At 38.8% G+C, this 23969-nt stretch overlaps 1 protein-coding gene across 50 annotated transcripts in view; it reads right to left on the reverse strand.

Moving 5' to 3' along the window:
• ANK2 (ankyrin 2) overlaps positions 1-23969 on the reverse strand; it is a 337670-nt gene that overhangs the window by 81068 nt on the left and 232633 nt on the right. For all 50 annotated transcript variants that reach the window (XM_045997625.1, XM_045997636.1, XM_045997637.1 and 47 more), the window contains 8 exons: positions 23641-23838; positions 19961-20059; positions 19337-19435; positions 14216-14413; positions 10297-10395; positions 9490-9588; positions 3285-3383; positions 2211-2309 (listed from right to left, as the gene is read on the reverse strand). In XM_045997625.1, coding sequence (XP_045853581.1) covers positions 2211-2309; positions 3285-3383; positions 9490-9588; positions 10297-10395; positions 14216-14413; positions 19337-19435; positions 19961-20059; positions 23641-23838 — 990 coding nt within the window. The remainder of the gene's footprint in view (positions 1-2210; positions 2310-3284; positions 3384-9489; positions 9589-10296; positions 10396-14215; positions 14414-19336; positions 19436-19960; positions 20060-23640; positions 23839-23969) is intronic.

Here is a 23969-nt window from a genome sequence, read left to right on the forward strand (position 1 = left end):
TTTTGTGAGATTAAGAGTCACTTATGGTTTGTCTCCCTCCCGATCCCATCTTGTTTCATTTATTCTTCTCCTACCCCCCTAACCCCCCATGTTGCATCTCCACTTCCTCATAACAGGGAGATCATATGATAGTTGTCTTTCTCCGATTGACTTTAAATATAGAGGTTTTTAATTGGGGAAATGCTCAGCTGGGCAGGGTAGAGAATAATAGTTACCAGAACAGAAGAAAAGCTCACAGGGAGTTCTAAAAGTAGTTTTTGTATTCCACTAAAGCTAGATATGGCAGAGATATGACTCTAATTTTTGAAAGGTATCTGAACTTGCTTAGTCATAGTATTTAGCAAGCTAATTGTTTCTTTTTTCAAATATAGATCTAAATAGTTAAAGTAATTCCCTCCAAGTAATATTTATGAGCCTGGGATCTACTTGAAACCAAACATGTAAGTTCCACAATTTTGTTGATGTTAAAGAAGAATTTATTTTCTTACAAAACTAAGTCCCATTCTCCACTCCCACTAAACTGCAAGCTGCTGGGGGAGGAGGGTAACGTTTTCACCACTGATGACTATTCAGCACTCAGCATAGAGCTCACAGCATATTTTATATCCAATAAATATTGGAGGAATGATAAGTAAATGAAATGAATGGAAGAAAAGCAGGTCAAGTAGCAAAAAAGATGCAAACTTGCCATCTAGTGGTCACTTAATAAAAATGGATATAAATGATAACCAGAAAAGTTTACAGAAAACATGACTTCTAAGAACAGATGTACTTGGCCACTCCTGCCACTACAGGCTTCACTTATCTGTGATTTGCACATTGTTTCAAAATGCCAAATAAAGACACATATGTATAGGTTCCTAATAGGAAGATTTTCCTGGTATAAAAAAAATCATATAGTAAGAAAAGGCCATTAAGATTCAGCCATATACAGCAACTCAGAAGTATAGTGACAAGACTTGTTTTTCTCATATAATTTATTGAAGCCATGCCTTAAATCTTTAAAAAATATTGTGGTGTATTAGCCAAACGTTTTAAGATTCCGCTTGAGGAAACAAACAGTACTATTCTCTCCCATCTAAATTCAGGCTATGTCTCGCAGTTCATTAATAAATCATACTCCACTCTATTAAAAATTTCACATCAAACCAACTGTATTCCATCTGCTTCAATGTCAACAGGAACTTGGTGTCAATCTGAAGAATAAAATGTCTTTCTTTTTCCACGTATCTATCCAAAGAAACAAGTGTTCTAAACTCTGCACATATCCTTTCTTACTTAAGGCATTTACTAGAACCCCATTCAGACTTTTTATGTTGTTTTGTGATCTTTGTGTCTCTGAAGAACTCATCTAATTCTCCACCGTCACCCTATTTTTCTATTTTAAAAAGAGAAATTAAAGAGCTGTTGTTCTTAGAGTTCATGCAAAAAAAAAAAAGTTAATAAAAAGTGCGAAAGAGAACAGCACTCCCTCTTTCAGCTGTGAGTCCCCCTATGGGGCAGCCTCCTTTCAGTTTTGCTCCCACCGAACTGTACAAGAGCCATAGGACACATTAGTCCCAGAGACTTCATTGTCCCGCAAGGCCATCAATGATCCCTGCTCCTCCTAAATAATCAACAGTCATATCCCAACTAGCGAAAATAAAAAATTTTAAATATATGCTCTGTCGTGATACAGATACAGCTGACCTACTAAGTACAACCAACTTCCTTTTTCAATTAAAAAATATGATAATCAGAAATAAGAAGGAAGTAAGGAGGAACCGTTCTCACGGGAATGCATTGGGCCCAATCGTTAGCATGGCATCAGGAGGATCTGGATCTTTCCAGAGGCTGGCCTGACCTCCTGGCTAAGGTTTGCTCTGGAGCTTCCTACCACTTAGCCAGAAGTCGGTGTCACACCCAACTACAGTGAAAGGGCAAGGCAGCCCCCCCAACCACCAAAATTCCAAATTTCCAAAATTCAAAAACGGAACTAAATATTAAACAATTCTGTTTATATTTTACATGGATTTATGTTAAGGAAAGGAAGCCAACCCCACCCCACCCCCCACTAGCTGTGTCAATGCACTTACATCTGCATTCCTCTATAGTGTACCATACATTTCACCCAAAGTTCCAAACCAAAAGCTCCACATAGTTTGTAAGCGCAAAAGTATGTGGCTTGAAAACTCAGACAGTGGAACCCACGCCCACGAGCTCCTACTCACCGTGGTGGTGGTGGTGACCTCCTCTGTTACAACTTTCAGGGTGTCGACCACGGAGATGTAGCCCAGACGCTTAGCAATCGCCAAGGCGGTGTTGCCATTCTGAAGAGAGTGCAATGAAAGAGAGAAAGAGGGAGAACTGAGAGGGAGGACCGCGCTGCGAGCCAATGAGCTCACCGGCTGCTCCGCCTGAGCCAGCATTTCCTTCCAAACCAGGCACAGCTTAGGAAAATCACTAGTTTTTACCATTACATCTGAATCTCTTTGTAACTTCTTTAGACTATAGCCCGGGTCACCATGGTAACACAACAAGCTGCATCTGCCTGCTCTTCTAATAAGAAGCACTTGACGCTTTAACCCTGAGGTTGTCAAACATCTCTACAAGATACTGCACTGTGTTTAGGAAAGTACCCCGTGAACTGAGGACGCTGCCTCCGAAAATGTTTAGCCAGTACCGAGTACCGTTACTCCTCGTCAGAGGTCAGGCCATCTGCTGCAGGTAGGACGTCACCCCAGGGAACTCGGTCACACATTTAGCTACAGCTGTGCAGAAGCTCGCCGTGCAGCAAAATAACACAAGCGAGCAACTCCGGCTCCAGCGCGGGCCACTGGGGATCCCGGTTTGTTTAATTGCACCGCTTAGTTTACATTTCAATGGCTCCACATCCCGAAGAGCTTTGTCTGAGCCAGGAGCCTCGCCAGCCCGGCTCCCTTAAGAAGGCCGGGCGGGAGCAGGGGCGGGGGTGGGGGGGTGGGGGGGTGGGGGAGTGGCCCTCGCGCTCACATCTGAGCACCAGCTGCAAGCAGAGCACGTTCCAGCAGCCTCAGCCCAGGGCCCCACTATCCCGAGAGAGACGGCCGAGTCAGGCCGGCTGCGCTCCCTCCCCGGGAAGCGCTGCCGGAGAAGTCACGCTGATTTCTGGAAAGCCCTTCCAGAATTCCCGGGCTTTCCAGAGTGCGGGGGCCTTATCGAAGGGGCATGTGTCTGAACCCAGCTCAGACAGGGGGCCGCCAGGGCGGGAAAGGAGGAGGCAGAGGCGGCGGCGGCGTGGTGCGGGGCGGCGGCGCCTGGCTTACCGCGGTTGTAGCGTTGGGCTTGGCCCCGTGCTGCAGCAGGACGTTGATGATGTGCGTGTGGCCCTGCTGGGCGGCCTGGTGCAGAGGCGTGTAGCCATTCTGTAGGTGACGGTGGCCGTGAACCCAGCATAGGTTTGCAGCAGGAGAAGGAAAGTTAGGTTAGACTTCATGTTGAATTTCTTAGTCTTAAAACAAAACCGTCAAGGATGCTGTTTATTTGGAGCTCCGTATCCCCACCAACCCATGTGTCAGCAACAAACACTCCTTCTCACCTTATGGTCTGCTAAGCAAAGCGAAAAGACTAGCTTATGAAATAGAAGGGCTGACGAACTCGAAAATTAGAGCTATTATTATATTTTAACTAATTGGCATTAAAAATGGGTATACTGAGAGATTTATCATGACAAAAGAACATTATCACAATGATTTCTTCCTTAGGGATAAAGAAAGTAACGTTTTTAACTGAAAGCTGAGGACTCCAATACAAATACAATATAAATACAAATACCAAAAAAATGCTTGTTTGTCATGACTTTTTTTAAATTTTGTTTATTTGACAGATCACAAGTAGGCAGAGAGAGGGGGGAAAGCAGGCTCCCCGCTTAGCAGAGAGCCTGATGTGGGCCATCTCATGACCCTGAGATCATGACCTGAGCCAAAGGCAGGGGCTCAACCCACTGAGCCACCCAGGCGCCCCTGTCATGACTTTTCTAATAATTAATCTTTTGTGCCAGCTTTAGGGATTCTAAATTGGGGGGGGGGGGGTAAATGTAAATCTTATCTTCCTTTCAGAGAGCAGCTTTGGTCAAAGAAGACCATGCTTAGAGAATGGAAGATTTCATTGGATGATGAGTGGCCCACCCTCAATTTAAAAAGACTATAAAAATGAAGTTCTTTTTAACATTCTGGTCTAAACTGGAACTTTAGATGAAAGCTCTGTAATCCATGATTTTGAGGAACTGCTGCTGAGGTTAGTGTGAAGGCAATCTTGCTCAGAATTCTAATGGGCGGCAGGTATGGAACAGGTTGGCTGCATATTCACATTCATTAAACAAAGGCACTGGAATCCTTGGAGGCAAACAAAATACTAATATCACTCACTGAACATTTATTTTGTGCCAGATGCCAGGCCTTGTAGTTGTCTTTGAATCTTTATTGTCATCCTAAAAATGAGGGTGCTTGGTACATAGGTGGTGTCTCATACACCATGAGTGACTGAGTGAATGAATACATGATTGAATAAATGTTTTCTTCCAATTTCAGAGACGATGAAATGGAAAATAACAGTTAAGTAATTTCTCTGCAATTATTCTAGGTTCAGAACCTGTGTAGATCATGATAGCCAATGGGTATCAGATTACTTTTTTTATTATCTACCTGCCTCACCATGATAAAATTCTATCCGTTATCTGGGATCTAAGTTCTGAGTAGCCCATTCACACCATAAACTTGTAGGAGTTTATGTCCCTTTTACCTAGTGTCACTGCTGCCTCATGACCAACATGCACTTTTGCTACTCCTGCCTACATAAAGTGTCCGACTATATACACAAGGTACCCCTTGACTCCTTCTGTGCTTTTGCTGTGGCCTTTCCAACCACGGTGATGTCCCTGTATCTGTGAGAGTTTATCAGTCTGCTTGTCCTTCGGTCTGGAACATCATCAGCTCTGCCACGTCTGCTATCTATCCCTCCAATAGCATCACCCCAGGAAACCTGGAAATAGAAGCCAATTACAGGGACCCTGAGAAATTTATTGCTATTGCAGGGTCTCTGCTCTCAAATGAGATAATCCACGCACATTTGAGAAGTATAAAGTAAGTGGCATTTTTTTTCCCTGAAAATTCTTCTTCTCCAACCAAATTTGTTCACCTCTTCAGTAGCAACCAAGTGAATTCATTCAGCAAGCATTTACTAACTGAATGCTATGTGCTAAGTAGGAGACACCATGCTTATGTAAATTAATAATGCCAGAGTAGCATTCTTGCCTCTAAGAGCTCACAATTTCCAGAGTCCTCAACACACAGTGTCCAGAAAGGTGTCTCCCAGGCCTGATTTAATTTAACCTTTACCTGAAACCTCTGGTGCACAAGTATATTTGCCAGGGAAGTCTGGAGCAACTCAAAAACTTTTATGTGAACATTTGATTACATCTTATCCACAGTCTTGGGTCCATTCTGCTAGGAGCTCTAGACCCAATTTTACCAAACCCCTCTAGCCCTCCATTTCCTCATTAACAAATGGGAATAGCCAAGATTTCGAATCTGGTGAAGGATTATATATGTTGCCCATAAACTTTTCTTTAACTGATCTAAAGTTCCATGAAAATGCTGACAAACATTATTTCACTTTTTTTCTTTCTCATTGAAGAGCTCTATGATATTTGTAGCATATTTTATAAAGAAAATTTTCTTGTACGTGCTGATGTTCTATGCTCTCTTTGTAAATTAATCATATAATCAACCAAATCTAGTTTTTCTCAAGCGGATGTTTGTAGGATTTCATTTTCATTTTAAACAACTAATAGTCTCATAAAACAAGTTCACTTTTCCAGATTGTTATACCAGATCATGAATGTTTGAGGACTAAAGGCAATACATATGTTTACATTTTTATAGCAACAAAACAAATTTTTAGAACCATAGTTACAGGAGACGTGAGGCAGAAAACACAAATCATTTTCCAAAAATGCCATTCTGTGTGAAAAAAATCCTGAGATGTTTATTAAAAGAACATCTTTTCATTTATGTTGCTATCCACTCCCCTGAAGACATATTAAAAGTTATATTTACTTCTAAAAGCAAGTAAAATCTACAGAGTTCACTAAAAAAAAAATAATAAATAAATAAAATAAAACCTGAAAAATTAAAATGAGATTTTTCTCTCAACCAAATGTCTATTTGAATGCATACCAAACCTCAGGTAGATAAATGATGTTCTCCAGACAATATGTCTGGCTTGTAAATATTATCTCAACAATCACACATTTAACAAAAAAATATGGTAACTTTTCAAGTTCCTCCAAAGTCTCATTGCATAGTTGCATTTATTCCTTTCAGGAGAAGATCTGGATCCCAACAGGAATGTCTTTCCTGTGTGCTTATGTGTGACCTGACTCAGGAAAAAATGGTGTTGGGTGCTGATGCCTGAGAATTCTTATTAGAGCTTTTAAATAAGCTCAAAGTACAATGTCATGAGAACTCAAGAATTGCTCAGAACCTAGGCAGCAGCTGCTCTTGCTAGAGTCAGATGAAATTTTAATCTTGAAGGTCAATAGTATTGTTTATAATTTAAAAAATAACTATCTTTAATTCACCTGTATATATGACGACGTACAGATACAATTTTGTTTCTGCTGCTAAGAGAATATAAAAAGACTGACTTCTAAAACTTCTTACTTTTCTAATCATTAGCATTTTGAATGATGACTTTGAAAACTCACACTAATTTAGTTGAGCCCACTCACATAGCTGCATTAAGAATCTCTGATACATAAACTTAAAAAAAATAAACAAACATGTGATTACATATTTCTTTGGACCAAGGAACCTGGAGCTGCAATTTATTTTATACATACTAGCTGCAGTTTTATTTTATTTATTTATTTTTTTTAAAGATTTTATTTATTTATTTGACGGAGAGAGATCACAAGTAGATAGAGAGGCAGGCAGAGAGAGAGAGAGGGATGCAGGCTCCCTGCTGAGCAGAGAGTCGGATGCGGGACTCGATCCCAGGACCCTGAGATCATGACCTGAGCCGAAGGCAGTGGCTTAACCCACTGAGCCACCCAGGTGCCCCTAGCTGCAGTTTTATTATTCATTTCTCTTTCCCTTGAAACAACTTGAGTGCACTGAAGTCTGGTGTTAGGTTCCAACCTTGTTTTGCTAGATAGGGCTCTTCAGCTGCCACTGGGTAAAAACATTTGGGATCAAGTCAGCTCTGTGTTATCCTTGACAACTTCCAACCCAGGCCTTACACATCATTGCCTCACTAAGCATTTCCATGTGATATTCCAAATGTAACAGAGTTGGTGGGAATGATGGGGATGTAAGCTAGGGCAGCCACTGTGGAAAACAGTATGGAGGTGCCTCAAAAAATGAAAAATAGAATTACCGTATGGTCTAGCAATCCCTCATCTGGGTAAGAAAACAAAAACACTTACTCAAAAAGCTATATGCACTCCCATAGTCCTTGCAGCATTATTTATTACAGCCAAGATATGCTGCAACCTAAGTACCCATCAGTAGATGAATGAATAAAGAAATAAATAAAATTGCACGTGCACACACATACACAATGTAACATGATTCAGCCATAAAAAGAAATGAAATCTTGCCATTTGGGACAACATGCATGGACCTGGAGGGCATCATGCTAAGTGAGATAAGTTAGAGAAAGACACAATACTGCATGATCTCATAGATACAGAGAACAGATTGGTCGTTGCTAGAGGCAGGGGGTGGGGACTTGGAAGAAATAAGTGAAAGGTTATCACAAGTTTAAAAGGCTTTTTTAAGTGAAAGAAAATGGATTTAAATGTTAAGATATTGGGTGTCCTGTTCTCAGCTATCTCCTTATATTTAGAGGGAGGGATCCTTCCCTCAGGGGTCAAGAGGAGGTGACCTTGCTTTTTTTAAACCACATACCACATCTTTTATAATGCATCACCAATAAAAACACAAAGAGATTTAAAAGTATGTACTACTAATAAAAATGTGTTTTACATGAGCATTTAAAAAAAGGAAGCACTTGGGACGCCTGGGTGTCTCAGTGGGTTAAGCCTCTGCCTTCAGCTCAGGTCATGATCTCAGGGTCCTGGGTTCCAGCCCTGCATCGGGCTCTCTGCTCAGCAGAGAATCTGCTTCCTCCTCTCTCTGCCTGCCTCTCTGCCTACTTGTGATCTCACTCTCCATCAAATAAATAAATAAAATCTTAAAAAAAAAAAAGGAAGCACTATTGTTATTCATAGGATGTAGTAATCAAAATGTTCAAGTAATGTGAGAAAGCATTATAAAGGCTGTAGTTTAAGGATAGTTAAGATTTAAATAAGTAAGAGAGCATCTTAGGAGAGGAAAAGACTGGGTAAAACAGGAAAATATTTAGTTGGGAGAAAGTGAAGCACGAAAAGGCTAGTTTAATTGTAGGGAAGTTATGAAATGGTTATCTGGCAACCTACATTACATTGGGTCACATTATAGAGGCTTAAAATTGTGGAAAGGGATGACTAGATCAGAGAACTCCTCCGAAGAAGGAAGCAACAGGATTTGATAGCATGGAATAAATGCCAGGTAGGAGAGTGAATGACCAATGATAAGATTTTAGGTATAGTGAGTTGGCGTTAATGATCTGGAGTGGGATGGAAGTTAGAGCAGAGCTTTCACCCTGAGGCAGGTTTTCTCAGTTGGCATTCCAATTCTTCCAACTAATACTTTGTGACCTTAGATAAGTTATTCAAATTCACTATGTAAAATAGGAATGCTAATAGCACCTGACTATGAGGTTATTTAAGGATTAAATGATTTAATATATAATAAAGTCATATATAATGTATATGTGACTTCTAGCATGCACTTAATGAATATTAGTTTAAAAATTTTAAAAATGAGGGATGCCTGGGTGGCTCAGTCAGTTGAGTGCCTGACTCATGATCTCGGGGTCCTGGGATTGAGCTCCAGGTTGGGGTCCACACTCATCGGGCAGTCTGCTTGAGATTCTCTCTCTTTCTCTCTGCCCCTTCCCACACTCACATGCTCTCTTGCTCTCTCTCTCTAATAAATATATAAAATCTTTTAAAAATTTTTTCTAAATGAAAGACATAATCTAAGTTGTCTATCTACATTTATTTCCTCATGCAGAAGGAGGACGTTTCAGGAAGGGGAACCAAGGCCTTAAAATAACATAAAGAATTTTCTAGAACATCAAAGTGTTCTACCCAGCAGGCTTCTTTTTTACTGTAGTAAACTGCTAACTGAGTAAGTGCTACTTCAGCTCTATAACAAAATACTTCTGAAGCTAACCTACAAGGCTGACAAAGGTTCGGAGAATGGAAAGTCGCAAACAACCGTAAAAAGCTATATTGCTTATTCAAAGTCACTTTAAAAGAACTAAAAGGGAAAAAATACATTTGAAGCTATGGTGAGCTAGTGAAGTATTCATATGGCTGAACCTCTTTGCTTATAGAAACATGAGAATAAGTATTTTATTTACCTTCGTTTTTGCATTGACATTTGCACCCTGCTTCAGAAGAAAGTTGACCATTTTCACATTTCCATAGTGACAGGCCACAATTAAAGGAGTGTAACCAAGCTATAACAAATAAATAAATAAATAAATGCATACATACTCTAGCGGTTAATACTCAAAGGGAGAGGGATTAGGTAGAATCTCAGTAATGGCGGGAAGGTAAAAAGTCTATTCCATTGTATAAATATTACTGAGCAGTTTATTTACACTTCCTGTGGATACAAATACGGAGAGAAGCAGATCCCTTAGCACAAGGAACTTAACACCAGCAAAGGAAATCAGACACATGTGTGATTTCATCTGACAAAGAACTAAGAGAAAGACAGGAATAATTGGGTGTGAAAATAGAGAAGAAAAACTGAGTCTGATGGGAGGATGTGGAGGAGATGCACAAAAATATAGCTTAAAGTGGGCTTGAAATTTTTAATGGCATAGAGAGGGAAAAGCCATTTTCAAGACCAAGGGCTGGAGGCAAGCAAATACAGGAGGAAAAGAGCAAATCATCCAGATTGCCAGAGCGATAAGGGAGAGAGGCTGACTTAAGCCAGCAAAATTGGAATCTTTTTTATAAAGAGTCCTGACATCATGATCTCCACTTGGACTTGATTCCAGCAAAAATGGAGAACCATTATAGATTTGCAAGTAAAAGAGAATCGTAATTCAGAATGGACTTTTGAGGAAGGGTACTTGGACTGGGGCAAATCTGAGTGAGGGCTACTGGGAGTCATCCAAGTCAGAACCCACCACAATATGGAAAGTGATTCACTTTACCTTCGTGTGAGCATCCTGGTCAGCCCCGTGCTTAGTAAGAATTTCAGCAACATTCACTTTGTCTTCCTGGGCTGCAAGGTGTAAAGATGTGAGTCCACTCTATAGAGAGAATGGAAGCAAATGGGTACACTTGAAGAAGACAGTATGTTTCATCATCTATGATATCATGTCTTGAAAAAAATCCTGGAAACTTCATAGCCTCTCCCTAGAACCTGCAACTTTTGATCTCGAAAACAAACCCTCCAAGTTAATATGCCTTTCTGAGACATATTCTCTAAGTTAGTCAACACTTTCAACAAATTACATTTTCTTTATTTAGGTGCTTCTATTATGATGTGACACTTTAAAATAACTCAGCTAATAAGCTTCCAAACAACATTCATTTCAAACCCATCTGTGCCTGCTGCTGAATCTATTTATTCCCTTAAATAATTAATCAACCAGCTACTACTTCTACTTTTTAACCAGAGAGGATTGATGGATTCCATATTTTCATCAATAAAATATCATATCAAGGTAAAAAATGTAGAGAGTTACAGGAAATGAGTTCAGAACAGTTTTCTCCAGTACTCAGTAGTATACTATTTTGGCGGTTCCTCTAACTGCTAAATAAAAAGTAACCCCATCATTTATAGATAGCACCATAAATTGGCCAGTTTTATGTACAATGTTTGGCACTTCTACATCCAGTAAATATCCTGATTAATTTTATATGCAATTCAAATACAGTTAAGAACCAATACAAGAGGGAAGCATGGAGGAAGGAGAGGGAAACAGTGTTTTCTCCAGTCAGTGACACCATCTAGCGGCCTCACTACGTGTGCACTTAACTTCCAGCACACAAAACTGAAATTGAGAGAGAATCTTTAAAACCTAAATCATTGGTGTATTTAACAGGTATTTTCTGAGTACCTTTCACATGCCAGAAAATATTCTACATATTTGAATATATCAGTGAACAAATGTTTCTGCCCTATATCCTAGCTTACAGTATATTCATACCCTATTTTCTCTTCCTCTGCTACTGCTCAAATACCTAGTATATTCATCCCTCCTGTTACTCCAGCAGCTGGACACTGAGTTAGCTCACTTATGCTCTGAGCTGGCAACTCTCCCTTCCCCCGCTCTCCCAATTCATGTCTAATTAGATTCCACCAGACCCCCTGACTGTTGCAGATCTGCCTTTCCACAGTCAGCCGGGTTCTTCAAAATCCATGATCTCTAGCCAGGGTGTACTCCTAGAAATGGACAAGTCCTCTGATCTTTAAAAAACATAATAAGTGATATGTGAGGAAGGAAAAACATTCTTCAACTTGAGAGGAGGTTGTGTTTGTTTGTTTGTTTGTTTGAGGGCTTGGGGCTTTTTAATTCTTAAAGTTCCAGCTGAGCTCAGCTTTGAGTTTCATAAACCATCAGGATAAGACTGAAGATATGCCCTTCTATATTAAAATGTCCTCACTTCTAAACAAATACTATCTAGCTTTAAAGTATAAACAATATGAATATCGGGGCAAAACAGAAGATTCTTCCTCATTCTGATTTTCTCCATATGAAAATAATAAACATTAAAATATTTCTCTTTATGGGGACAACTGGTCTTTTAAAAATGTTATTGAAGTGATTATTAAAGGACATGATCATCAAATATCTCGAAGATATTTTTAATGGCATGTCAAATATATGTGCTGTTTTCTACAATATAAGATTACAGATTAACAGCCAATATGAAAATTCTCTACAATTTATTATGGTAAATTTCCATGCCTAAATCAAACTATGAAAACTTTTCTAATAAATCAAGAAAATAGAAGATGTTGAAGGAGTTCTTTTCAAAAGAAGGAATTTATTTCCTAAGATGCACTTGAGGACTCTACAACTGGTTTTTATTATTATATGGTGATTTACTCTAGTGACAAATATATCACACCTCTTTTTAGGACAGCACCCCAAATCTAATATTGAAATCATTGTTATAAAGATAACATAATTACTTTGTGGTCCACAATTGAATATATTTCTTCACTGAGGAGTCCACAAGTCAAAAATAGTCATTAAATATTTGCTGATTGACTGCTAAAACCCTCTCAAAGGAAGTAGTATGTGTAGAAGAATACCATCAGGGAGGACATAGTTCACTGATTCCAGATATCAGTATATATTAAAAAAGCACTTCTTAAAATAAATTAAAAACAGCACTATTAGAAGCATTGCATGATCAGTTTCACGAAATATCTAGAATTTCATTCTACTCAAAATTTTCCTAGATTTGTTTATGGATATCTTGTGTTTATTTTCAAATGAAGATTTGTTTTTAATGGACAATAAACATTTGTTTATGGATATCCTGTGTTTATTTTCAAATGAAGATTTGTTTTTAATGGACAATAAACACTGTCTGTCCCTTTCATATACTGATACTAAGTGAAGTATTCTACAATTGGTCTCATAGTGAGAATATCCCCAGTAGGGGAAATGACTTCCTGAATGGCATGATTTCAATGCCCACAAGAAAAATCCATGCCCCAGACTTTAATAACAGCTGAGACACTGAATTTCACCACAAGGCTTCAGCATGTTCATTTCTGTTAAAATGCAAATATCTTTTGGGGAATAACTCTTTAATTAGCTCTCACTATATTTTAAAAAAGGATCTGTGAGGACTTTTGATAGAGAACAAAGAAGTATATAACGGCAAGGGATTTACTGGAATACTTTTGAGTGATAAAGACACAGAACAGGACTCTAGAGGCATTCAAGACAACCTGTCTTTTTCATAACTATTTCTAAAGGAAATAATGCTATATAACCTATTGATAACATTAGGAAGACCAATTTACAACTGAGTTTCCAAAAGCACTAATTAGCTCAACAGTGAAATGTAGAAAACACAGCACTTGTGTATTTGTGGAAAACCCTAAGAAACTTAAGTTTCACTAAACCCATACCTCATGTTATAAAAAGTATTAAGAGATGTAAATGATGAGCTAACTTAAAAATATAGGCTTCAATTTTAGTTTCTCAGAAGCTGACTCCAGTGGAGTACACGTAAGTATAAGATAGATTTACATTAAATAGGTAGGTAGCAGAGCTACAGATACATACGTAGAGAAAGACAGAGATGTAGAGACAGACATATAGTCGTAAAAAATCCAAATATTTCCCTATTTGAATAATGTCTTTTCCCCTTATATTCCTGACTCTTACTCTATTATAGTTCAAATGCCTGCCCACAAAGGCTGAAATGACTGAGGTTCTTTACTAAAAACACTGATTCTCTGACCACCACCGCCACAACCACCCAAACCAAGCTAAAATTGGCTCAGAAATCTTTATTTTACTGAGTTCCCTTCATGCTCCCTCCCTCCACCCCCCCACCCCCCCAGGTGCCTCTGATGCGCAGCTGGGCTGGAGAATGCTTGGGTAGTGGCCACAGACCAACAGCTTAGAATCAGTTGTTTGGGCCAGAGCCCAGATGAACTGTCACCCCTCTCTCTCTGTATCTCTCTCTCACTCTCCCTTTCTCTGTCTAAAATTTGGAATTAAGACCAGCAGGTACCATGGCAAATCTGGACTGACTGCTTAAACTACAGTGATATTAACTCTTGGGAGCAACAGGGTCACCTCTTTGGTCACACACACAGAGAAACAGAGAAAGTAGATTTGCAGAGAGAGGTAAATGAAACTGACTTGCAAGGAAAAAGTCAAGATTCAAAAATGCAGCCATACAGGCTGAGTCTGCTTCTTGCTTCTGTGTGGTTTTTTTCCTCATAAGGCTCGACTGTTATTGTCCTTGAATTCTATAAGTAATCTCTGTTTCCTTTTAATACATCCCTTCTTTTTGTTCCAAGTTGTCTTTGATTGGTTTCTGTTTACATTCATCTTAAAGATTCTTGACTAAAACAAGAGGCAAAAACAGTACCTTGGTTGACATGTGGATATTGGCTCCCTTATCCAGAAGCAACGTGACCATATCCGTGTGCCCCTCCTGTGAGGCCAGGTGGAGTGGGGTTACTCCTTGTTTTGTTACAATGTTAGTTTCTGCTCCATAGTTCAGGAGTGTGGAAGCTATCTGCATTTGATTCTTCTTGGCAGCAATATGTAAAGGAGTATAGCCATTCTAGGAAAACCACAAATATACATCATAAGTTTAACACCTGTCCTACTATATATCTCCAATGGAAATAAGAATTTCTAATCAATAGAAAAGTTAAAAAGTAAGTTTATAGTAAATCCAAATTCTTTCCCATTACAAGCTCCCATCCCACAACACCCAAATCTTTACAACCAATATCACAAGACACACATTCTACTGTATAGACACGTATAGACACAAAAGCCCCAAAGCTTAACATCTCCTTCTTACAATTTTGGTTCTTTCCTGCAGAGCAACAAAAGAACAAGCCAGGCTCCTGTCCTACATGACTGTCCTTCAAATTCCTGTAGATGGTTTTCATATCTCCTTTTAGTCTTCTTTTCCAGGTTAAACTTCCCCAGTCCTTCAACTATTCCTGATAAAAGCCCCATTGCTACTAGACCTCTCCATTAAGGATGACCTATTCTAGACTGATCCTCATTTGTCAATAGTGCTCTCAAATTGTGTGACCGGGAACGGAATGCTATACTTCTTTAGTATACAGCTTTAGTAGTACAGAATAAAATGGAATTCTTTCTGTGATCTTGTTATAACACTCCTGCTATTATGCTTCTGTGCAGATTGTACTTTTTATTCATTTGATAGCTATTTAGTAAGTTGCGAGCATGTACCAGGCAGTGTGCTAGGTATGGGGATACCTAGGTGGGCAAGACACAATCCCTGTCTTTAAGTGGTTGCATTCTGGTGGAAAATAGAGTAAGCAACAAAATTCGCTAATATTAATCCTATCAATCAATCCAATCAAAATCCTATCAATAAAAATCCTAGATCTTCCACTTGTCTCTATGGGCTCAAAAGTAGAAATATGAGGCTGCTGGTTTTATGTGGCAGTTTGTGGAGAGGACCAGAGGAATTCATACTCTGCTTATAAGAGCCAAACTTTGGGGTACCTGGATGGCTCAGTGGGTTAAAGCCTCTGTCTTTGGCTCAGGTCCTGATCCCAGGGATCCTGGGATCAAGCCCCGCATCGTGCTCTGCTCAGCAGAGAGCCTGCTTCCTCCCTCTCTCTCTGCCTGCCTCTCTGCCTACTTGTGATCTCTGTCTGTCAAACAAATAAATAGCATCTTTAAAAAAATAAAAATAAAAATAAACAAAAAAACAAGAGCCAAACTTTAAGCCCTATACTTAGTTAAAACAAATAACAAGCAAATAGACCTCTAGAACAAATGTTAGTCTGGAACCTATATTGTTTCCTTTCCTTTCCTTTTTCAAATCTGGTAGAATTTTCCATGAAGAATGTGTAATAGAAATTAAGAACAGTGGCCTTGCCACGAACTGTGATATAATGAAGGTAAAGTCAGCATAATGATTGTTTGCTTCTTGTGAATCTATCATAAGAGGTAATTTTAGGTTATGTTATTTCCTGAAATCTAACTGCAAAGGGTACCAAAAATTAAAAGGAGTTTTGAGAATTTAAATGTCTTTATATGCCATCATCAAATCTTGATCCTCAATGATCTGATCTGCTCTATCTACTCTGCTCCCATTTCTCCAAGCAGAAATAAGCATCTTTCAGTTCAGATAAATGATATTTCTCTTTAAGGTGCTGAGGAAATTTTTGGCAGCTCTCCTTGGAAGACTATTCATGGTCTGGTCACAGGTCCCAGATGCTCCAGATGTTATAGAACACTACACTTGGACCATGGGCTCTATTAAAGAATATGAAAATTTTTGTTGACCCTGTAAGTTTAGCATTTGGGATTTTTTTTTGTTTTTGTTGTTGTTGTTGTTGTTTTGCTACAGTGTGTTTTCGTCAGTCCAAATGTCCTACATGTGGGCTCTACCAAAGTTAGGTGAATTATCAGAGTAAATTTACCAAGGTTAGAAAGTCAGAGACTTATGTGGAGGAGGACAGGGGGTTTTATCAAAACAACATAAGAGATCATTAAAAAGTGTGTCCATTTTGGCAATATAAGAGACTGACTTCCCAGCAGATACTTCATCTATGAGATCTACAAGATCTACTTGATCTACAGCCCTCCTACTCCACACAGAGTAGAATTCTTTAGAACCAAATAAACAAACAAATAAACAAAAAATCCAGTGAAAACTAAGAAAAGCTTCTGGGCTCTGGTAGAAAGAAGAAAACAGGTTCTAGAGTCCAAGGGATTATATCGTGTGGCTGGGGCAGCGGTTGCAGTGAATAGAGAGTCGAAAGTGGGGATGGGGGTTGGGAGGGGCGCCTGGTGGCTCAGTCGGTTAAGCATCTACCTTTGGCTCCGATCATGATCCTGGGGTTCTGGAATCTAGCCCCCAAATTGGGCTCCCTGCTCAGTGGGGAGTCTGCTTCTCCCTCTCCTTCTGCACCTGCTCCCTGCTTGTGTGCTTGCTCTCTCAAGTAAATAAATAACTAAAATCTTTTTTTAAAAAAGTGGAGATGGGGGTGGGGTTACAACCAACTGAAAGTCTCTTGGAGTGACCCCAGAACCAAAGGACTCATGCTCATCAACAGGCTGGGGCAGATGAGTGGAAGAGACTAGAAGAGCCTCCTGAGCACCACTGCACTATGGACGCTGGAGGAGAGGATTGCTCTACCTGGTCTTGTGGACTCTGTGTACATAAGAGTAAGGACCATACACTGTAGAGGCTAGAGATCTATATTTGTCTTTTTGGGAAAACCACACAGATTATTTTATAATTTAGGACTTCTCTCCCAAGTAGATTGAAAATCCCTTGTGGGAGGAGAACAAAGTTTTACTACAATCCTTTCTTTGTACATAGTAAGAGTTCAAATAAAGTGTTGCTGGGTATTGATGAAATCTGTCATATTGATGCTGACAATGGCCAGCTTAGAGAGTTAATGAAAAAAATACTGGCATGTTAAGGGAGTAGGTATTTTTATTCCATTGAAATAGTTGCTTAGTCTTCATTCTCTCACTTAAATTTATTGAGAATGCATAATACTGTATGAGATAATTCAGGGATATGTAGATGAATATGACATGATTACTGTCCTCAAGTAGTTCATCATCTAGTAGGAAGAAAGACATCAAATAAATGATAACTGATGAGCCTACTGAGAGAAGGGTATAAAGGAATAAGAATGATATGCATAATTATAAATAATTGCACTCCTCTTTTGATAGTTTAAATATTTTATTGTTAGTGTATATCTGTACCAATAAACTATGCATGGATACATATATGTATAAATGTATGTATGTAGATGTATATGTGGGTATGTATATAAGTTATGCATATTTATAATATTTTTATATACTTATATACAAAATACGTGGTATTATATAGAGTATACTTTTTATATAGAATATTCCATTTTATTATATGTGTATATGTATAATTTAAATAGACATGTGAGTACATATATATATACTTATATAATAGAAGTAGAATAATTCTCTCTCTACTACTTTAGGACACAGTGGACCTAATGGTTAAGAATGCTGGTTCTAGGGGCACCTGGCTGGGTCGCCAAAAGAACATGTAACTCTTGATCTCAGGGTTATGAGTTCGAACCCCACACTGGGTGTATAGATTACTAAAAAAAAAATAAGTAAACTTAAAAAAAAAGAGTAATCATTCTAAAGTCAAATTGCTTGAGGTCAAATCTGAGCTCTATCACATATCAGTTATATGAGTTTGGATAAACAAATTAATCTACTCAAATCTCTCTTCTTTATCCACAAAACAGAAATTATTATGATACCAATCTCACAGCATTATCATGAGATTAAGTGAGATATTGCATGCAAAGTGGTAGGCACAGTATTTGGTAAAGAAATGGTAGTTGTGCTGTTTTATTATGCTATGGAACACAGCATGAGTATTTTCCCAACACAATACTTTTTCAGTAAACCCTGGTATGTTTTCAATATATGTTTGCTGAATGAATTAATGAAAGATGTAATAATTATTTTGTGTATTATATGAGATTCATGTATATTTTCAGCATAATGAAGGGGCAACTCAAATGGTGAGAAATGCCTTGTCCATAGGTACGAGTCTTAGCTGGCACTGTCTCAGAAACTGGAGATACAGAGACATCAAGAAGGAATTCCTAGCCTAGGAACTTAAAAGGATGTATATTATAGTTAACATGGATGAAATGTTAGAGAAAAAAGAAACAAAGATTCTTTCATATATCACAATGAAAAAAACTGCAGTCTAAAGGAATAAGCAAAAAAAAAAAGCTATGTTATATCATAATATTCTGGTTGTAGGGGAAAAGAGAAAACCTGTACTGCCTTTACTATGCTTTGTTTCTCAAAATTCAAAACTTCAGTCTCTAAGACACTGAGTCTTGGCAATAAGAGTCATCTTGTTCATAGGCACATCCCCTTGATCTATGCTGACTTTTAAAAAAATCTTAAAGGCTTTGTGGAAGTATTCAGTAGAAATTAAAAAAAAAAAAATAGTCAATACCAAAAGCTACTATCACTAGGAGTATTTGCAGTTATACCAGACCGCGTGTTTAAAGAGCAATTCCCTGCAAGGACCTGGAAGGAGCTAGAGAGTATAATGCTAAGTGGAATCAGTCAGTCAGAGAAAGACAAATGTCGTGTGATTTCACTCATATGTGGAATTTAAGAAATAAAACAAATGAGCAACAGAAAAGACAGAGAGAGACAAAGAAACAAACTCTTAACTACAGAGAACAAGCTGATGGTAATGGAGGGGGTGGAAGGTGGGAGTTGGGGGGGTGGGGGGAGGGTGGTTGGAAAAGGTATGGGGATTAGAAGGGCACTTTGTCATGATGAGCAGTGGGTAATGTACGGAAGTGTTAATCACTATATTGTATATCTGAAACGAATATAAAACTGTACGTTAACTATATTGGAATTAAAAAAAAAACCAAAAAGCAGTTCCCATGTGCAGTCAGATTACAGTTCCACGCTATCTCTATAAATCCCTTTCTGCGGTCCTCACCTTGGCTGTGGCATGAGGGGAAGCACCCTTCTCCAGTAACAGCAGTGCCACCTTCTGGTTGTCATAATGAGCAGCAACATGGAGCGGGGTAAGGCCATTCTGTAAAGGGTGCGTTTAAATTCAGCATTAATAAATTAGCGTGAGCTGCCCTGGCGCTACCAAATGCATGGAAACTGGCATAGATGAAGTCCACGTTAATTAATTAATATGGTCAATAAAAAAACCAAATCAATACTAATGATTTTCGTATTAGAAACTTAGCTAAAACTGAAAATGTTTGGTGGAGCGTAAGTTGGCACAGGTTAGCTGGATATCCCCCATAAATAAAAGTCTGAAATGCTATGCAAGAATTACTACATTAACATTGCAAGGATTCTTCTAAATTCAGAGATGTTCTGGGCCCTGTTGTGACAAGAACATACATCGGAGACACAGATCTAAATGTCTTCTAAATTAGCATGGATGTGGACAGGTCACGGACAGATACCCCCTCATGTCTATTTGACATTGTTTCATCAGTTGCCTTCATGGTCCTTTCAGAAGAGTGAGAAAGGTACCTTGAAGTACAGATCTCCGAATCTTCCAATGTGAGTATAATTGTCATGTACTAGTAAAATCCTTTACCTTCCCTGCAGAATCTGCGGCAGCTCTGCGTTGCAAGAGAAGTTTTGCCACATCCAGGCTTCCATACTTTGCTGCTACATGCAGGGGAGTAAAACCCTTCTGAAAATGCAAAGAACAAAAGTAAAATGTAATATTTATTTTTGTGACTCCTAACAAAATTCTTTTGTTAATTTGTAAACATACTAAGCAAACTATGTTGAGTCTCTAGTTGAGAAAAAAATGCTAGAAGCATTAAATCTGTTAGCCATAAACAAGGACTAGAAGAAGGAAATTTAGCATGCGAATGTTTGCATGATTAAAACTTGATAGATTGAACAAAACAAATTTTATTGTAAGGGCTTGCAGATTTTTTTTTTTTTTTTTTTTTTTGGACAGACAGAGATCACAAGTAGGCAGAGAGGAGGAAGCAGGCTCCCCACTGAGCAGAGGGCCCAGTGCAGGGCTCCAATCCCAGGATCCTGGGATCATGACCTGAGCCGAAGGCAGAGGTTTTAACCCACTGAGACACCCAGGTGTCCCTATATGTTTCAGATTTTAAAGAGCCACTAGTGTCCCTAAAATGGCTCTGATTAGTGATTGGGGATCGGGGTGGGGAAGGCTTATCTTTTTCCTGCGTCTAAAATTAATAGGATCGAGACAATAGCTGCCTTCTCTCCAATCCTTTTCCTTTTTTAATACCTGCGTTCCAAATTTCTTCCTTTAAATTTTAGGACATTTCAGCAGCCATGGTAAAAAAAATATATATATATATAATTTATTATTATTATAAATATATATTATATATTAAAAATATATATATTAGAAATATATATATATATTATATTATTGTGATTCATTGATTTGCATTTTCTGCAGAAATAGCAAGATAAATGGTCGACAGACAAAAAGATGCTCACTGCTAAAAAGCACCTCCGGGGCGCCTGGGTGGCTGGGTGGGTTGAGCCTCTGCCTTGGGCCCAGGTCACGATCTCAGGGTCCTGGGATCCAGCCGCGCATTGGGCTCTCTGCCCCCCCCACCCCCCGCCTGCCTCTCTGTCTCCTTGTGATCTCTCTCTCTGTCAAATAAATAAATAAATAAATAATTTTAAAAAATAATAAATAAATAAAAAGCACCTCTTATCCTGTTATCCCCTTTCCCAGAAGGCCCAGACTGTATAAAAGACCAATTGCTTTTGTAAAACACACTCCACTTCTGGCAAAATGTTGAGCTGATTAACATCAGACTTTTAAACACACCACAGTGTAAAGCTTTTTTAAAAGAATGCTCTCTTACCCATGTTTATGTACACAGATACAACATCTTGTGTGCCTAACCTAATGTCCTTCTCTGTCATTAGCAGGGTGTTACAAAAGCAGCCAAGTCCCTGGACTCAGATCTCAAGGATGGCACGGTTCCTACAGCATGATCTCAAACCCATCCTCTCGGCCAGACAGTCTAACCACATGCTCTACTGGCAATAACGTGAGCGTGGGAGAGTTCTAATGCTGACTGGGGCCTGTAAAACACACCAAGCAAATGTGCCTGCCATAGGTGGTCTAGGGTATGGCTTATCCTTAGGACCACTGAAGCCCTCATCACAATATAGAATTTCTCCCAAGAAACAATATTGCCCTTTCACGGTGTCACCACACGAATTATGTTTAATTAAGATGTTGTTTTTCTTTTTGCCTTTTTTTGAACATTTGGTACTAATCAGTCCTTTGAGGAGAGCGATTCTTTTATTTTCTCCAACTATGGGACAACTATAGGAATTATTTCCTGCCCTTGCCTTAGTCCATTTCAGTCAACATTTATTGTTAATGTTCTCCCTCTGCTCAGTGTACACAATGACTGGGATAACACCAGATGAAGTGGAATTCTTTGAGAAAAAAAAACAAAACACACGATAAGGAAGAAAAAGAAGTGCCTGTCCTTAAAGTCCTGCTGGAATAGTGATCCAGCCCCTTTATAAATTTGGAACCTATTATTAGACAAAACTACATAGAATCTTTACTGTAGAATCACAAAATAGGGGTTGGAAAGTATCTCTTGAGTCACACATCTTCCTTCTTCCCCTGTGTTAATCTCACCAGGATTTCATTTACCCTCTGATATTTAGAAACACTCAAATAGCTTTAATGATGATGAGTCAACTCTTCATCAGAACCCCAGTGAGATCCACTGCTAAACTGCTCAGTTTAATAGTTCCTTCCATTTAAATTTGCTATTTGCTTTGCTATTGCTTTAGATGTATTTTTTAAATCCTAAAAAATCTTTTCAAGGCACTATGCTTCACTCTCTATTCTTGTATTTGACATATCTGAATTTATTTGTCACCTTCATCTGACGAGACGATCACCCAGTCTCTCTTGGGTTGTTGTTATCACTATCTTGTTTGTTGCCTAGTTTCTGACTTTTTCTTTAAAGGACTTTTAAAATCCTTTCAACTCTTCAGAGTACAGCATTTGAACAATGGTCCATTTTTTTACATTAAAACATGTTTTATAGCCACAAGCAACCAGATCAAGTCATAATGGTAGTGGGCTGCTCCTATTTCTAGGAGGAGAGATGCCACAACACTACTTGAGTTCATACTTCTCCCTTAGATGTAGTCCTTGTGCCTATTTGTTACAAGCAAATTGAAAATTTCTTTTAAATAATATGAATTACTATTGTATTTATGGGAATTATTTTGCCTCATAAACATTACACTTGTTGTTGTGAGCTTTAAACTTGTCTCATTTTTCCAATCTTCTGTACCTGTCCAATCTCTGCTCTGATTAACTGAGGCTGTTCATGTTTTATTCTATGTTGCATCCAAATAGTGAATTTCAAATAGAATGTATCAAGTGGGAAAAAAAAATTATTCTGCCCTAGCATGAAATGTTGAATAAATAAAATTCAGGCTGGTGTGTACAAAGAATATACAACTGATAAAGTGCTTTTCCAGCCCAGCTCTATTTAGATGCTGTTAATACCCAGGCAAGAATATAGCTGACAAATTCCAGAGAGCAGAATGGGAATGACAGCTGATACCAGGGTTGGAAAAATGCAGAACCAAGTAAGGTGAACTTCTAGATAGTACTAAAACTCTTAGCAAATATAGTATTGCCAATTTAATGACATTTCCTTCCTTACTAGTTCAATGTGTTTGGGAACCTTCTATATTTTTCTCTGTGGAATACATTATAGGAGCACCTGGGTGGCTCAGTGGGTTAGGCCTCTGCCTTCGGCTCAGGTCATGATCTAAGGGTCTTGGGATCAAGACCTGCATCAGGCTCTCTGCTCAGTGGGGAGCCTGCTTCTCCCTCTGCCTGCCTCTCTGACTACTTGTGATCTCTCTGTTAAATAAATAAAATCTTTAAAAAAAAAAAAAAGAATACATTGTAGATTTTCTAATGCAGAGGGAAGAGAAAGTAGCCCTTGCTCTATGAAAATAATCTCAGTTAAAACACTAGATACCTGTATTAGAAACAATGGTACTTAGAAGGATGGACTCTAGCACTCTGTTGAAGCTATGATATGGAATTTCACAAACCCCTTTGATAATTTAGAAAATGAATCTAAAATATTCAAATAGAAAGAAGTAAGTCAGAGGCCTAAAGAAGGCCTACCCTTCTTGATACTGTATATAGTAGAACAGAGGAACCCTGACTCAGGATCCCCCTTAGTCCATGTTGTCAGGGAGCCATCCTCTTACCTTGGTAGCTAAGGAGTGGGCTGCTCCTGCTTCCAGGAGGACCGATGCCACATCTACCTGGCCTTCCCTGGCAGAGATGTGCAAGGGCGTGTATCCATTTGTCGTGGCTGCATCTGGATGAGCCATATGTTGTAGAAGCAGCTGGACAATTTCTGTCTTACCCAGGCGAGAGGCAATGTGCAAAGGTGTCTGTTCCTCCTACAACTCAAGTCAAGTAAAAAATTAGTGCCCGAACAAGTCAGACTTCACCAAGAACACATTCCACTCAGATGTTTCCTGATGTCTTCTTGGGATCTCCAGGAACTGCTATGCAAAAGGAAATGATTACT

Source organism: Meles meles, chromosome 2 (genome assembly GCF_922984935.1).
Source record: "Meles meles chromosome 2, mMelMel3.1 paternal haplotype, whole genome shotgun sequence".
NCBI classification, from domain to species: Eukaryota; Metazoa; Chordata; class Mammalia; order Carnivora; family Mustelidae; genus Meles; species Meles meles.